Source organism: Elephas maximus, chromosome 3, assembly GCF_024166365.1.
Source record: "Elephas maximus indicus isolate mEleMax1 chromosome 3, mEleMax1 primary haplotype, whole genome shotgun sequence".
Taxonomy (NCBI): domain Eukaryota; kingdom Metazoa; phylum Chordata; class Mammalia; order Proboscidea; family Elephantidae; genus Elephas; species Elephas maximus.
This window is the reverse complement of record NC_064821.1, coordinates 197,994,906-198,008,616: the sequence shown is the minus strand read 5'-3', so window position 1 is coordinate 198,008,616 and position 13,711 is coordinate 197,994,906. Positions and strand designations below refer to the sequence as shown.

General features: G+C 38.8%; 1 protein-coding gene across 1 annotated transcript; it reads right to left on the bottom strand.

The window, feature by feature from the left end:
• Positions 1-501: 501 nt before the first annotated feature.
• On the bottom strand, positions 502-1,440 carry LOC126071523 (olfactory receptor 10J1-like). Its single transcript, XM_049875711.1, has one exon. The coding sequence runs from the start codon at positions 1,438-1,440 to the stop codon at positions 502-504; it is 939 nt and encodes a 312-aa protein (XP_049731668.1).
• Positions 1,441-13,711: the final 12,271 nt, after the last annotated feature.

Here is a 13,711-nt window from a genome sequence, read left to right as displayed (position 1 = left end):
TTGTTTCTGATATCCATTTAAATTATGTCTAAGATACAAAGGAACTTGAATTGTCCATAAAGGAACAGTTTCAGTTCTGTGTTAAACTTAAAAAAAAAAAAAAAAAAAAATTTTTTTTTTTTTTTTAAACTTACATAGCTCTAAATAGTAAGAGGAAATCTCATGCCCAAAAAAGAGTATCATAGAATGTATTTTAAAGCTTTGGTCTGTCCTGAAGCAACCTCCCTTCATTAATTATGTCTGTACTCTGATTTCATTCAGTCCCAGGCAGCCCAGCAACTTCCCAACACCACTCAGTTATTTCTTCTGTGGTTGGCCTTCCATGTCTTCCCTGTTCTCCTGTAACATTCAGGCTTGTGCTTTGGAGAACCTTCTCCATTTCTCAAATGGCTGAATTTGTGGTCCCTTGGTTGCCTCTTAACAGACTCTAGGGTTTTTACTCACAGTGACTTCCCTGCCTAGAGGATCTTCTAAGACACTCATGAGAATGTGTTCATGTTGTCAGGAGAATTTTCTGCCAATACTCCTGCACAGAGCATCCTTGACCTCTTTGTTCCTCAGGGTGTACACCACAGGGTTCAGTAGGGGGGTGATGACAGTGTAGGTCACTGAGATCAGCTGATCCTGATCCCTGGTGTTCTCTGACTTGGGCTTGAGGTAGGCAATGGAGGCACAGCCATAGTGGACAATGACCACAGTGATATGAGAAGCACAGGTGGCAAAGGCCTTCTTTCTGCCCTCAGCAGAGGCAATCTTGAGGATAGTGGAGATGATGAGGATGTAGGAAATGAAAACCAAACCCATGGGAACCAGGATTACCAGGACACTGATGATTAAGGTCAGGATCTCATTAAAGGTGGTGTCAGTGCAAGAGAGCTTCATCACAGGTTGGATGTCACAGAAGAAGTGGGCCACCTTTGTGGAACAGAAAGGAAGCCTGAACACAGACAACACCTGTGTCATTGCTACAATTAAACCAATGCTGCAGGCCCCCCATACCAGCTGGACACATATCTTCTTGTTCATGATGATGGAATACCTCAAAGGATTGCAAATAGCCACATAACGGTCATACCCCATTGCTGTGATGAGGAAGCAGTTGTTGATGGCCAAAGTGATGAAGAAGAACATCTGGGTGGCACAACCTGCCAAAGAAACGGGTTGACTCAGGCCTATGAGATTAAACAGCATCCTTGGTATAATGATCAATGTGTACATGGTCTCTGAAGCTGACAACATGCTGAGGAAGAAGTACATGGGGGTGTGGAGGTGACGATCAAGGCTAACGATGATCACAATGATGACATTGCCTGCCAGGGTTAATATGTAGAGTACAAGGAATACAACAAAGAGGGTGAGCTGGTGCTCATGGAAGCTGGAGAAACCTTGGAAAACAAACTCAGTCACCATAGTGTGATTCTCTGAAATTATATATGGCATCTAAGAAGGAAAAAATATGTAAGGATCCTAAATGGAAGAACTCTTTCTAGTAGTAAAAATACAAGACCAGTCACTGTGAAGTCAACTCTGACTCATGGAGATCCCATGTGTGTCAGAGTAGAATTGTGCTCCATAGGGTTTTCAGTGACTGATTTTTCAGAAGTAGATCACCAGGCCTTTCTTTCAAGGCACCTCTGGGTGGACACTAACCTCCAGCCTTTAGGTTACCAGTCAAGCACATTAACGGTTTTGTACCACTCAGGGACTCCTGTCAATAGTGGACTGGGAAAATTCTTGTGGTTAGTGCACCTCAGGTCTTTGCTTATTTATATTCACACTCAGATTAGATTCCTTTGACAGTGGAGAGTGGAGAAACTTTCTTTTCTCACCAAAAAGAAAACACATAGCTTTTAGAGTCAAGTACTGTGAACTCATATCCTCGTTCTATCATGCTCTAACTCTCTTGGGCAAGGAATTTAGATCTCTAAGGCTAGTTTCCTCAACTTTAAATAGATGCAGTAATGATAACAGCATCATAGAACTGTGATAAAAAATGTAAACGGTCAAGTATTATACTTACATTAACCAAAAAAGCAAACCTGTTGCTGTAGAGTTGATTCCAACTCATAACGACCCTATAGGATAGAGTAGAACTGCCCCATAGAGATTCCAAGGAGCACCTGGTGGATTCCAACTACTGATCTTTTGGTTAGCAGCATTAGAACTTAACCAATACGCCACCAGGGTTTCCATACTTATATTAGATTACAAATTATTTAATACATTCAATTTCAGTGGTATCATGCAGAATTTCAGGTTCTGTAGCTACCTGAAGCCCTGGTTGCCCAGTGGTTAAGAGCTCAGCTACTAACCAAAAGGTCAGCAGTTTGAATCCACCAGCAACTCCTTGGAAACACTGTGGGGCAGTTCTGCTCTGTCCTGTAAGGTTGCTGTGAGTTGAAATCGACTCAATGGCGATGTTATGGTTATGGGTAGCTACCTATCATTTCCTGGGCTTCCAGGGTTTGGGTAGAGCTCTTCTCACCGTGGCTTCCACATTGAGTTCTCTTTCTAGTCCTCTGTGAGGACACTGCTTCTATCAACTTCTATTCTACACTCCTCCTACCTAGATACCACTCATTCTTCAAAGCCACCCAAAGCCCATGTCGTCTATAAAATATTTTCCTCCTTTCTCTCCCTAATGTTCTTGTATGTGTAGGTAGCTTAGAATTGCTTTTTGTTTTGAAAGCACCTGATAGTGCACTTGTGGTTACAAAACACCCTCACATACATTACTTCATTTCATCATCATCCAATGGAACAGGGAGAACAAACGTTATTATTTCTCTTCAGACACAGACACTGAGGCTCAACTCTGTTTAGGAAATTGCCGGTGACACACAGGTATTGAAGGACAAAACCAAGATTTGAATCCAGGTCTTCTGATCCTGTATCTGTTGTTTCTCCCACTACACAAAACTACATTTTAGAACAGCCACCACTATAGCCAGATTATACACTCTTTGAGGGTAGGAGCCATGTACTCCCGCTCTTTATGACCCTGGTGTGACTGCTGCAATGTAAAGTCTAAATATCTGCTGATAGAATCATTATAGGTCATTGCTCCATCACGAAAATTATCCACCAGGATGCAGAATGCTGGAGCACTACAGTGAGGTTTTCTTTAAAAAAAAAAAAAAAGGAAGAATAAATGCTTTCCTTTTCCTCTGTCTCCTTTTCCCTGCTGCCTATGCCTGTTGACAGCAAAAAACCACTAAAGAATTGGGCCAGATTTTAACACTAAAATTATAACATTATAACACTAAAAGAAAGCATGATGTCATTAACATCTAATTGGAAAATCTACTGGTAATGCAACTTTTCTAATAGCCTTTACCCTATTACTAAGCAACATATAATCATTTGTAATGGATCATCTGTAAAAAATAAATTCAGTAATAGAATGGACGGAGTGGCCTGAAAAGTGGATTTTGCTGGAAGTAAAAAAAATTAGTTACATTACGCAATGATCCACTATTAGGCACATTTCAAAGGTAAGCTCTCTTAGTGCTTTTAAAATTTAATTCATCTAATTTTCAGAAATAGATCATTTTTCGTAAAGGAAATCTACAAAATTTACGAAAAGGTATTTTTGTAGGGATTGGGGTGCACGGTTGTGTTACAGCTCCTCAGAGCATGATATGCAAGGAAATGGGATGGAGCTGCAAGATATAAATTTTATGTTAGACGTCAGGGACTATTTCTTGATGGGGGAAGTTGTTTGACCCTGTTGTGTGTAACCGAGTAAATCACTGTAAAGATGCTCGATGAGGCTTTATAAACAGTGTCTCTGTGGACCATGATTTGTCTGAAGACAAGAGTATGGAAAACTGATGAGAAACTGAGCCACATTCTTTATTACTACATTAGTTAAGATACTCTAATCCTGTAAGGTGAGGATTCTTTAGGATTAGCAGGAGAACTTTGAAAGCAGTAAATTAAGGAAAACAAAGAAGATATATATTTTGACACCAGGATCCTTTCCAGCTTGATATTATTAGACCCTTTAACAACAAAACCCATGAAAACCAAACCAAACCAAACCCATTGCTGTCAAGCCCATTCTGACTCATGTAGGCCCCATGTGTTACAGAGTAGAACTGCACCATAGGGTTTTCTTGGCTGTAGTCTTTGTGGAAGCAGATTACCAGGCCTTCTTTCATGGCATGGCTGAGTTGGTTTGAACCGCCAACCTTTAGGTGAGTATTCAAGTACTAACCGTTTGTGCCACCTAGGGAAGGTATTTTATTCCTCATTTGGTTCCCTCCCATAACCACTGAAGTCTTTTTCCAAATCTCACTTACTTCTATGTCTGCAAACCTGTGGCTCAATAGAGAAATGGAGATACAAGTCAGAAATGTGGCCCATGAGCCACAAGTATTTACAAGTCAAGATCAAGGTAAAAAGGCATCTGGTTGTGGTCCAGTCCCAGGTTGGCAGTAGAAGAAAAATTACAGGGGGTTCTTTAGACACTAGATATTTCCTCCAGCTGGAGGAAAAGACTTTTAAGCCTGAGAAAGATTCTCTGAGGACCAGCTCTCATGGTTCCTGGGTGCCATTCCTTGAGCACCCTGGAGAGTCATCTTGGGGCTAGGAGGAAGCAGACAGCTAGTGTCAGGAGACCTAGTTATGTGTGGGGCTCATTTACAAGATTACATGGGCTTGTGCTTTGGGAGGCTTGGGGCAGTTTTCACTGCAAGTAGAAACAGCAGTGGCTTATTTGTCAGGTTTTTTTTTTTTTTTTAAATAAATGTTCTATTTTTACACAGTTATTCTCTGGAAAACCATGGTTACAAAGCCTGAGTGAGCTCTAGCTGAGAGCCACTGTCTTGGATTCCAGGAAATTTGCACAGCTCTTGGTTAAGAGCTCAGGCTGCTAACCAAAAGGTCAGCAGTTCCAATCAACCAGCTGCTCCTTGGAAACCTATGGGACAGGTCTACTCTGTCGTATAGGGTTGCTATGAGTTGATGGCACACAACAACAACCTGTAACTGGGAACCCTGCTCAGTATTAGAAGCTGTTTTATTTTTTGTTCTGGAACTTAAACAGTCAAATGTGGCTATAGTTTCTGTTCTGTGGGATTCAGAAATAGGAAATCACAGTTCAATAGATAATGGAGATCTCTCTAGAAGGCCAGGAAACCACTGTTAGTATACAACAAACCTGAACCAAGGTTTCACCCTAAGAAACCAGTAGGCAAATAGCTAAACACACTGGGCTGCATGAGCCCAGGCTGGAGTTATCTCAACTCTGGTCTCCCTGCTCCAGCCCAAAGCACCTTTTGGGAGAGGTCATTGTTGTTGTTAGGTGCTATTGAGTAGATTTTGACTAATAGTGACCCCATGTGACAGAGACGAACTGCTCCATAGGGTTTCCTAGGCCATACTCTTTTCGGGAACAGATCACCAGGTCTTTCTCCCTTAGAGCCACTGGGTGGTTTCGAGCCACCAACCTTTTGGTTAGCAGCTAAGCACTTAACTGTTGCGCCACCAGGGCCCCTTTTTTGGAGAGGAAAGGGCAGGGTAATTTTGGAAGCATCTTATTCTCACTGATTCTTTTATTCCTAAATTATTCATCTCATCACCTGATCCTGCCAATTCACCAAGTTAATTTTTTCACACTTGGCAAAAAACAAAGCGCCTGCTTTCACAGCTTGATAAACTTGAAAAATATGTCTTGTGCTCTATTTTTTTTCTATTTCTTTCTTATTCTTCCTTCCCTGCTGAACTTGCAACAAGTTTTAATTTTAGAAAATTATAAAATGCAAATGTTTATTATAAAATAAAAATATTTGATAACTTTTGCTCTTATCACTATCAGTTTCAGAGACATAGGGAAGACTAACCAAATAGGGTTTCTTAAAAAACTCAACATTTTTCATTAACACAATTAATAAAGTTAACATTTCAACTGCTTTCCTTGTTATTTAAGACTGAGTAGTATCTTCACATGCTTTATAACCTGTTATGTTTTGGGCATCAAAGTATAATTGGATAGTCCTCCATTTTTGTGCTACCCTGTAGGTTAAATTTGTGTTTTTCTTTCCCTTTTCTAGTGAGAAAGGGGGCAAAATGCCACTCTAGTTATCACTGGAAACACAAATCAGTGTGGTGGCATAAAGAGCCTCCCCACTATAAAGTAAAACGCACCGCCGTCGAGCCGACTGCGACTCATAACGACCCTATGGGACAGAGTAGAACTGCCCCGTAGAGTTTCCAAGGAGTGCCTGGCGGATTTGAACTGCCGACCTTTTGGTTAGCAGCCGTAGCACTTAACCACTACGCCACCAGGGTTTCACAATAAAAATAAGTAGTTTTACTATAAAGAAAGTGGGTGTAAAGTCCCTTCCCCTGAAACGGTCAAGATGTGTAAACAAGGTGGAGAGAACTTTGTATTGTAATAATCTGAGTTCCTTGCCAAAACCTAGGATGCCATCTTGGAGGAGGATATACTAGTAGCCTTATTTCCAGTGGAGGTATGCCCTTTTATGTTTTAATGGTTGCAGGGGGAAATTTAGTGGAGTCCTAGGTTTATTAATGACCAGGAAATGAAGTAGGACAGTGATTGGGAGTCTAGGGTGGCCCAACAGCCTCTGACTTTTGGTCAGCAGGTTTCTAAAATTATGGCTGTGAAAACAACTGAGAGAGCTGAGAACTAAGTGCCATGTTCTGAGAACCTATGCTTGGTGCCTTTACCTCAGCCTAGCACTGAGGAGATGGGGTCGTCCATATATGTAACCATAGTTATCTATATCCATAGTTGCTTGTACTGAAAACTGGATGTTCTAATCATCTAATGCTGCTTAACAAACCATCCTGAACTTATTGGCATAATGTAACAATATAATTTATTATCATTTCTCATTTTTTTGGGGGTGACTGGTCTCCGTCAGGCAGTTCTTACATAGGGTCTCTCAGGTAGTTGTGGTCAGGAGGTGTCTGGGGCTTGCTTCCTCACATGCTGTTGGTTGATACTGACTGTCAGCTGAGATAGCTACGTATACCTTCTCCTTGTGGCCTGGGTTCCTCACAGAATGGTGTTCTGGGTTCCAAGAGCAAGTTCCAAGTGAGAGAGCCAGGCAGAAGCTGTTTTACACTTTATGACCAGCCTTGAAGTCACATAGCATCTCTCTTACCACGCTGTATTGGTGCAGGCAAAGTCCTGCCCAGTTTCAAGCGGAGGAGATATAGACTTCACGTGGGATGAGGGATTACCTCCATCTTTGGAGAATACACTTATCACACTGAATCAGCTGCTGATCAGTATCTTCTCTTGGATAGTTTAGGTCAGTTGCCCTCAAAGGGAAACAGGAAACAAAATTAAAATTAGATTAGTTGAACTCTAGATTGTCCCTACTTGGTTGTTTATATAAACCTTATCACCCTATTTGGACTGCTTAAGTTCCAGGGGTTCTTGGAAAAATGAAGGGAAAATTTTGAGTCCCCTCACAAAAGGGAGACGTTTACTGTGATCTCTTGTTTAAGATGGTATTCACTAGGTTTCTCCTTTGTCAAGTTATAATTTCCTTCTTTTTATGTTATAAGTAATTTGTAGGGTGCTATGTTTTTTTTTTATGTTTTTTGGGTTTTATGTTGAGACTAACATCCTGTTTCTCATCAGATCGCATTGTCTTAACAACTATAGCTTTATAATAAATATAAGTCATCAGGTGTATCCACTCTTCTTACCTTATGTTATTCTTCATTAGCTTGCCCTTTGCTTCTCCATACAAATTTTAGAATCGGCTTTTGAGAATTGCCTTAATTAATAGGTCATTTGGGATGAATTCATATGAGCTAACTGTCCATTTATTTAAATATCCTTAATGTTGTATCAGGAGGCCCCAAGATCACTCTCAGGCTTGATGATTCACTACAAGGACTCACAGGACACAGAAAAGCTGTTATACTCATGGTTATGGTTTATTACAGCAAAATGATACAAATTAAAATCGGAAAAGGGAAAGACATATGAGACTAAGTCTCGGAGAAACCAGGCGCAAGCTTCCAGGTGTCCTCTCCCACTGAAGTCACATAAAAAAAAACACATAGTCACGCTTAATTCTTCCAGTAATGATGTGTGACAACATGTGCAAAATGTTGCCAACCAGGGAAGCTCAGTTATGTAGGCTTGCAGTGACATGTGATTGACCTTAGCAACTCAGACTCCACCTGGAAGAGCAAATGACAGGCATTTACCATAAATCACAGTGTTAGCATAAACTCTGATTACACTGATACCATATGGCCCAAGGACACTTATCAGGTGAACTTTCACTCCCTGGTTTTCAGGATCCGTTGAAAGTTTTCTAACTCCGTCATTCCTCCTATAGGTTGGCATTCTACTGTAAGGAAAAGATATAATCCACTACTCACATTATTTTGATATTCAAATCATCCCAGAATTGCCTAAAGGGACCTGTTTCGTCCTAGATCCTATGTTCTTTTGACATGTCTCCATTATTCTTTGAGTACTTCTTTAAAATCCATCCTCAAAAGCTATTGCTTGGTCATTTTGTACTTTTCTTGCACTGGCCCTGGAATCAGCCATTTTTCTGAGGAGCCCTGGTACCTTTTAGTGGAGAATAGAATTTAGAAACCAAGACCTAGGTGCTACGTGTACTCATTGTCACTGGTATATCATTACTTTTAGGATTTCTTAGTGAAAAACCTAGAATGTGTGTGTGTGTGCGTGTGTGTGTGTGTGTGTGTGTGTGTGTTATATCTATATCTTAAAAACCATGAGTTCACCCTGATATCTCCAATTCCAAACTAATATTGCAGGGTACCTTCCAGGGTTTGCTTTTTCATTTCTTTTTCCAACAGTGAAAACCCTAAAATTCCCAATATATTTCACATTTGTTCAAGCCTAAAATACACAGAAAATAATTTCTGAATTGCTAATCCCTACCACAGCAAAAATCAACTCTACTAGAGTTTAGAAGTGTCCTACGCATTCACTTGAACAACTGTATATTGCAGGTAAGAATATAACATAGTTTTTCTAACTGATCCTAACTACCAAGGGATATTTACATTGCTTGAAGTTTTTGGCATTTACTAAGGAGTACTGTAAAGAGAATCACTGCTCAAATATAAGTGTGCATTTCTGTGAGCATATCAATAGGATGCATTCCTGAAAGCAAAATTCCTCGGTCAGTGATATGTGTATTTAAAAATGTAATATCTATTGTCAAACTGAAACCAAAGTAGGATGTACCAAGTCACACATTCGGAACACTACTAGAGAATACTTTCTTACACTTGCATCAACCACAGATATTACCTACTCTTAAATATTTTGTCAAGCTAAGGGGTAAAGAAAACCCTGGTGGCGTAGTGGTTAAGAGCTACATCTGCTAACCGAAAGGTCGGAAGTTCAAATCCACCAAGCGCTCCTTGGAAACTCTATGGGACAGTTCTACTCTGTCTTATAGGGTCGCTATGCGTCGGAATCGACTTGATGGCAGTGGGTAATAGGTAAAAAGGGTGTTGTATTACTCTTTAAAATTTTATTTCTTCAATTATGGATGAGGATTTTCATATGTTTATTAGTCATTTGTCTTCCATTTGCTATGCCCATTTACATATTATGCTCATTTTTCATACTGGGTTATTTATACTTTTCTTATTATAAGAGTCCTATGATGAGAAAATAAACTTTTCATCATACAATTTGTAAATGCTTTTCATCCGTTTTTCATTTCTAATGGACTTGTAGATTTGAAATTTTAGTAGTGTTTTATTTATGAACTTATTTCTTGATATTAGCCTTTATTGTTTCTGTATTTTGTTTTATACTTAAGAGGGCCTTCCTAACTCCAAGATTTTTTTTTTTTAGTTACCCATGCTTTCTTCTACACCTTTTATGCTCCAATTTTTGATTCTCCTTTTTTAGATGAATTTAATTAATTTAGTATTTAATTGGTTTTAAGAAACAAAGTTAGGTATACTTCCTAAAACCAAATAGGATATGGCATTTAAATTCCTAATAAGTAGCTTGTTGCCTCAACATCATATATTTAATAATAAAAATGTCTTATACCGTTACTACCTTTTGCTCTCATATGCTAAATTTCCCCTACATTACGGTTTGAAATTGCCCTAGTTATTCTCACATTTAACAATTGATGGTATTTCCTTGGTTTCTCATTGTATTCATAGAAATTTTGGGCAAATTGCCATCTTTAGTCTTTACAACACTGAAGCTTTCTATCTAAAGCAAGATTTTAAAGAAAATATTTAAGTTCTTCTTTTATACATTTCCAGAGAGTTTTAAAATATTCTTCATATATATAATGCACATTTATTATTTCCACGTGTGAGTTTCAATTATAAATGAAATATTGTTTTTCCATTTTATTTACTGAAGAGTTATTATTTTAATTACTTCCTACCTTTCCAGCTCACTACTACTGGCACTCTAATCCAAATAATTCCTCAATTCATAAAACAAAAGATTTAAATAGAACCTAGAGTCCCCTAATACAATAGAGAAAATATCCTGGATACAAATTAGAAATCAATAATAGAAAGACAACAGGAAAACCTCTGAAAGCATGAAAATTAAATAACATACTTCCAAATAATCCATATATCAAAGAGGAAGTCTCAAAAGAAATAAGAGAATACACAGAAAAGAATGAAAATGAATATACAGCACATCAAAATACGTGAAAACAGCTAAAGCAGTGCTGACAGAAAAATTTCTAACACTAAATGCTTGTATTAGAGAAGAGAAAACATCTAAAATCAGTAATCCAAGTTCCTACCTCAAGAAACTAGAAATAGGAAAGTAAAATAAACCCAAAGCAAGCAGAAAGAAGGCAATTATAAAGATAAGAGCATAAGGCAATGAAATTAAAAACAGGAAAATGAAGTCAACATAACAAAATAGGTTCTTTAGAAAATCAATAAAATTGGCAACACTGTAGCAAGACTAACAAAAATAAAAACAGAGAAGACATAAATCACCAATGTCATTTATGAAGGAGGGGATGTCACTATAGATTATGCAACTATTGAAAGGATAATAAGGAAATACTATGCACAGCTTTATGCTCATAAACCTGAAAACTTAAAAGAAATGGCACAAATTCCTAAAAAAACTGAAATGGTCAAAACTCAGATTGGATAATCTGAGTAATCCTGTAAGCATAAGATAGATAATAATCTAAATAGTCTTCCAACTGTTAAAAAATTTGAATTTATAACTTTAAAACTCCTGAAAAAGATATGCAGGGCTGGTTTAATATTAGAAAAACCATTAATGTAATCCACCATGTAAATAAAACAAAAGACAAAAACCACATGATCTTATCAATTGATGCAGAAAAGGCATTTGACAAAGTCTGGTACTGGTACAACAATAGGCACATAGACCAATGGAACAGAATTGAGAACCCAGATATAAATCCATCCACATATGAGCAGCTGATATTTGACAAAGGACCAGTGTCAGTTAATTGGGGAAAAGATAGTCTTTTTAACAAATGGTGCTGGCATAACTGGATATCCATTCGCAAAAAAATGAAACAGGACCCATACCTCACATCATGCACAAAAACTAACTCCAAGTGGATCAAAGACCTAAACATAAAGACTAAAACGATAAAGATCATGGAAGAAAAAATAGGGACAACGTTAGAAGTCCTAATACAAGGCATAAACAGAATACAAAATATTACCAAAAATGACAAAGAGAAACCAGATAACTGGGAGCTCCTAAAAATCAAACACCTATGCTCATCTAAAGACTTCACCAAAAGAGTAAAAAGACCACCTACAGACTGGGAAAGAATTTTCAGCTATGACATCTCCGACCAGCGCCTGATCTCTAAAATCTATATGATTCTGTCAAAACTCAACCACAAAAAGACAAACAACCCAATCAAGAAGTGGGCAAAGGATATGAACACGTACTTCACTAAAGAAGATATTCAGGCAGCCAACAGATACATGAGAAAATGCTCTTGCTCATTAGCCATTAGAGAAATGCAAATTAAAACTACGATGAGATTCCATCTCACTCCAACAAGGCTGGCATTAATCCAAAAACACAAAATAATAAATGTTGGAGAGGCTGAGGAGAGATTGGAACTCTTATACACTGCTGGTGGGAATGTAAAATGGTACAACCACTTTGGAAATCTATCTGGCAATATCTTAAACAGTTAGAAATAGAACTACCATACAACCCAGAAATCCCACTCCTCGGAATATACCCTAGAGAAACAAGAGCCTTCACACAAACAGATATATGCACACCCATGTTTATTGCAGCTCTGTTTACAATAGCAAAAAGCTGGAAGCAACCAAGGTGTCCATCAACAGATGAATGGGTAAATAAATTGTGGTATATTCACACAATGGGATACTACGCATCGATAAAGAACAACAAGGAAACTGTGAAACATTTCATAACATGGAGGAACCTGGAAGGCATTATGCTGAGTGAAATTAGTCAGAGGCAAAAGGACAAATACTGTATAAGACTACTATTATAAGATCTTGAGAAATAATATAAACTGAGAAGAACACATACTTTTGTGGTTATGAGGGGGGAGGGAGGGAGGGTGGGAGAGGGTTATTTACTGATTAGTTAGTAGATAAGAACTACTTTAGGTGAAGGGAAGGACAATACTCAATACACGGAAGGTCAGCTCAACTGGACTGAACCAAAAGCAAAGAAGTTTCCGGGATAAAATGAATGCTTCAAAGGTCAGCGGAGCAAGGGCAGGGGTTGGGGACTATGGCTTAAGGAGACTTCTAAGTCAATTGGCAAAATAATACTATTATGAAAACATTCTGCATCCCACTTTGAAATGTGGCATCTGGGGTCTTAAATGCTAACAAGCGGCTGTCTAAGATGCATCAATTGGTCTCAACCCACCTGGATCAAAGGAGAATAAAGAACACCAAGGTCACACGACAACTAAGAGCCCAAGAGACAGAAAGGGCCACAAGAAGCAGAGACCTACATCATCCTGAGACCAGAAGAACTAAATGGTGCCCGGCCACAACTGATGACTGCCCTGACAGGGAGCACAACAGAGAACCCCTGAGTGAGCAGGAGAATAGTGGGATGCAGACCCCAAATTCTCATAAAAAGACCAGACTTAATGGTCTGACTGTGACTAGAGGAATCCTGGTGGTCATGGTCCCCAAACCTTCTGTTGGCCCAGGACAGGAACCATTCCCGAAGACAACTCATCAGACATGAAAGGGACTGGACAATGGGTTGGAGAGAGATGCTGATGAAGAGTGAGCTACTTGTATCAGGTGGACACGAGACTGTGTTGGCATCTCTTGTCTGGAGGGGAGATGGGAGGGTAGAGAGGGTTAGAAACTGGCAAAATTGTCACGAAAGGAGAGACTGGAAGGGCTGACTCATTAGGGGGAGAGTAAGTGGGAGTATGGAGTAAGGTGTATATAAGCTTATATGTGACAGACTGACTTGATTTGTAAACGTTCACTTAAAGCTCAATAAAAATTATGAAAAAAAATTCAGAAACCAAGATAATGCTGAATTGTTAAATACAGACAAGTATTTTCAAAGCAGGAAACTGTAAATTTCTGCTTAGAGAGCCAACCGAGTCTTTTTAGTGGCCAAAATATCCCAACTGAATTTGATGAAATTTCAAAGAAATTGATTTTAAGTACTACTTAGACATTGTTGCTATTTAAATTTAAATTCTTTCATGTTCTTGAT

Bases quoted from the DNA above. Each gene is read 5' to 3' on its own strand.
- LOC126071523 (XM_049875711.1), bottom strand. From the start codon at position 1,440: ATGCCATATATAATTTCAGAGAATCACACTATGGTGACTGAGTTTGTT.